General features: G+C 24.4%; 1 protein-coding gene across 2 annotated transcripts in view; it reads left to right on the forward strand.

Moving 5' to 3' along the window:
* The window catches only part of LOC107638083 (probable WRKY transcription factor 75), a 2,944-nt gene continuing 2,103 nt past the window's right edge, over window positions 2,789–3,629 (forward strand). The window contains exon 1 of one of the 2 annotated variants that reach the window (XM_016341257.2): window positions 2,789–3,425. In XM_016341257.2, coding sequence (XP_016196743.1) covers window positions 2,881–3,425 — 545 coding nt within the window. In that variant the 5' untranslated portion in view covers window positions 2,789–2,880. The remainder of the gene's footprint in view (window positions 3,426–3,629) is intronic. The other variant, XM_016341256.2, reaches the window with a different exon arrangement.

Below are 3,629 nucleotides of genomic sequence, written 5' to 3' on the forward strand. Positions count from 1 at the left end.
TATTACATTATGCAACATGCATGATACACAATATATGTCAATGTTTAATTTGCAAAAAGAATACATTAACTTAATTATCTTGACTTGATAGAGTATATATTTTGTAAACATAGATAGCGGCTTTCCTCTATCTATCAATATAAATTTAACAAGGAAAAAGTTTGGTAACCAAAATTTTTCAGCTATAATCAGCTAAAATTTTCCATATTTTACTTCATTTATATCATTTAATAACAGTTTTATTTTTTACTTCACTCTCTTATCATTCTACTTATCACCGTTCATTCTACTTATCACTGTTCTTATTAAATCTGCTAATTAATGATATTAATTAGAAAATCATATCCCTTTTTATTAGGCACTATTGTAATCAATACTTAATATTCTTTTTTAAAATTTGATTTTTATATATAAAAATACAATAAAAATTAATAATAATTATATTTAAGAACGGTAATTATAATATCAATTACATTAAATAATTGCAATTGATTCTTTGTCCGTTATAGTATTTATCATCAATTATTTAAACTATATTTTATTATGTAGTTCAAATTCTTTTACATATATACTAATAAATCATGATTCAAAATGTTTTAATATTTTATTTTCGAAGACATTATACATTTAAATCAACGTATAATTTTTTAAATCACCGTCTTTGATAATTTAAAAATTTATTTCATGTTTTTCAAAGCGAAAATGATTTATTTTAATTCACATATATTTCTAAATTTTACTATAATTAAATTTGAAAAAAAATGTCAAATACCTAAATCAATTTATTCAATTGACAAATTTATTCATAACATCCACAAGTTCATACGCATAACATCCATAATTAAGTAAGATACACATAACATCCAAAATTTTATATTAATAACATCCATAATTTCATACTCATAACATTCATAATTTCATACATATAATATTTATAATTAACAAATTTTTACAATTAATATTACCAAATTTACCAAATTTTATTTACTATTCATATGTATACTTATTTATTGATTTTAATACGACGAGTTAATAATTATTTTTTAAATTTTATTTTTAATTTTAATTTTTTTTATTTTATAATAGCCTATATGTAAAATATGAGTTGTATATCAGAAGTTGTTAACTTATTTTTTATAAAATGTGTTGAGGTGATTTGAGTTTTTTTTTAATTAAAAATATAAGAATTTGAAATTTTTATTTGGAAGAAAAAATTATACAACTATAAATACATGTAATAATAATGAAAGAGAAATTTTCGCAATCTGATTCACATTAAATTTGGAATTAACTTTTAGTATAATTAAATAAGGAAAGATAATTAATGATAGAAAGAAATTAATTATGTCAATTAAATTAGGAGAGTGATTCACACTCTCTTATAAACGCAAATACTATTAGTCATATACCTTTATTTATTATCTATAATATTTTGGTTACGTAGCATTGCCCATTTAACCATTAGTGAAAAATTAGAGTATCTATGATATATAAACCAAAGAATTATGTGTAAATCATCACCTAACTTCATAATATGTTATTAGAATGATTTGTGCAAACAAAAATTTGACAATAACCCCATTTACAACACTGTTTAATTAAAAAATAAAATAAAAAGAGTAATATTTTGAATTGGACCATCACGAACAATTTTGCTTTGAATAAATTAGTCTCTAATAAAGAAGTAACAAATTAATCTCTAATATTTAAGAAAATTAAATGTATTAGTCCTTATTTGTAAAATGACAAAATAAATTAGTGCTTTATTTTTAAAAGAAATTCAAACAAAGTAATATTCTCCAAACCATAATATTTTTCAGAAAAATTAAGGATAAATTTGTCATGTTTTTAAAAATATTAGGACTAATTAATATTTTGAAATATTATAGACCAATTTATCAATTTTTTATTAGAGGCTAATTTCCTCGAAATAGTTTAATATATTTGCAATGATGCATTAATAAGTAGAGGCCTTTCCAATTGGTTTTCTATTACAATTGGTTGAAATTATAAAATGCGTGAAAAACAAAAGTTACTCTCTCATTGTCAAAAAAGAAAAAATATATGAATATAATTAATAATTAATATATTTAATTTGATAGTAAACTAATGGTGACTTGGCACAACTTCTATTGGTTGGTGAACAGTACATTTTTATTTGAACATGTGTGGTATATAGATAAGTGGGTGAAGAGAATGTATATCCTAATGGATTATGCATGTTTGTTCTCATCACATAATAAAAACCGTACATGAGATGAAATAATTATTAGAGCATGATAACTTGCACCCAAATATTATCTCAACTAAATTCTAACTACTTTTACAGTTCAACTGCCGTTCAAGTTCATATTATTGTGACACAAATTAAAGGAGACGTGCCCCATAATAATACTTCAATTCTCTCGTTATCTTCAATGCGTGTATGTATTTAACTATTTATATGTATTGTAATAATAAATGTACGTGTAGCATATACTTATCAAAATTCTCATCATCATCATCACATACCATAATACAATCATTTTGTTGTGATACTAATTTGTAAAAGAATTATTCTTACATTATATATAAACTCCTAAGTGTTTAAAGAGCATAATTAATTAATTATTCTAGCTAGTATATATACACCCATGTTATATGTAGTGAGTTTAGAAGACAATAATATATATAATCCCCTTAATTAATTAGATTTAATAATAATAATAATAATATATTTTCCTTGTAATTAAGTGTTACGGCTGCCAAATGTTTTTTATTACCATCTACTACCATATCTTCTTCATTAGCCTCTATAAAATTCAACCCTAATATACATTCTCAATCTCTCTTTCAATCTTCATTACTATTCCATTATTCTCAATCACAAACACAACAATAATGGAAAACCAAGACCCACCAAATCCTCCACCACCACCATTATTACTATTGCCAACACCCCAAGATAACCACCACAACAACAATATTCCATTTTTACCCTTCACACTGCCTACTTCCATGCTTCATCAAAACCCTTTGCAAATGGAACCTCAATCCTATCCTAATGATAATAACAATAATAATAATAATAGCCTTGGTTGTGACATCAATGATGACTATTATTGGAGCAACATTAGTTATGTTTTCTCCGGCGGCGGCACTGGCCAGAACAACGTTAGTGATACCAAGGAAACAATAACGACCGCAATGGAATGCGGTTCTTCTTCTCTTCGTCCTTCTTTCAATATGGCCGAAAATGTTGTCCGAACTCGTGCAATAGAGAAAAATGAGGAGAAAGAGAAGAAGAATATAGTTGGAAGAATGAAGAAGGCAACAAGAGTGGCAAGGTTTGCATTCCAAACAAGAAGTGTTGATGATATATTGGATGATGGTTACCGCTGGAGGAAGTATGGCCAGAAAGCAGTGAAGAATAGCACATATCCTAGGTATGTATAATATTATATTTAATCTTGTTAGGTTTTATAAGAAATTGATAGTTAATAGTCAAATATATCAAATTATTTGATAATTTTTAATCATTAATTTTATGTTTTATTTTATGTAAATATAATGAATTTTTTTCTATAATAAAATAAAAAATTATTATTTTCTCAAATATAATTTTTGGAGTAAAAAAAAATATAGGAAAG

Source organism: Arachis ipaensis, chromosome B04, assembly GCF_000816755.2.
Source record: "Arachis ipaensis cultivar K30076 chromosome B04, Araip1.1, whole genome shotgun sequence".
In the NCBI taxonomy this organism is placed as follows: Eukaryota; Viridiplantae; Streptophyta; class Magnoliopsida; order Fabales; family Fabaceae; genus Arachis; species Arachis ipaensis.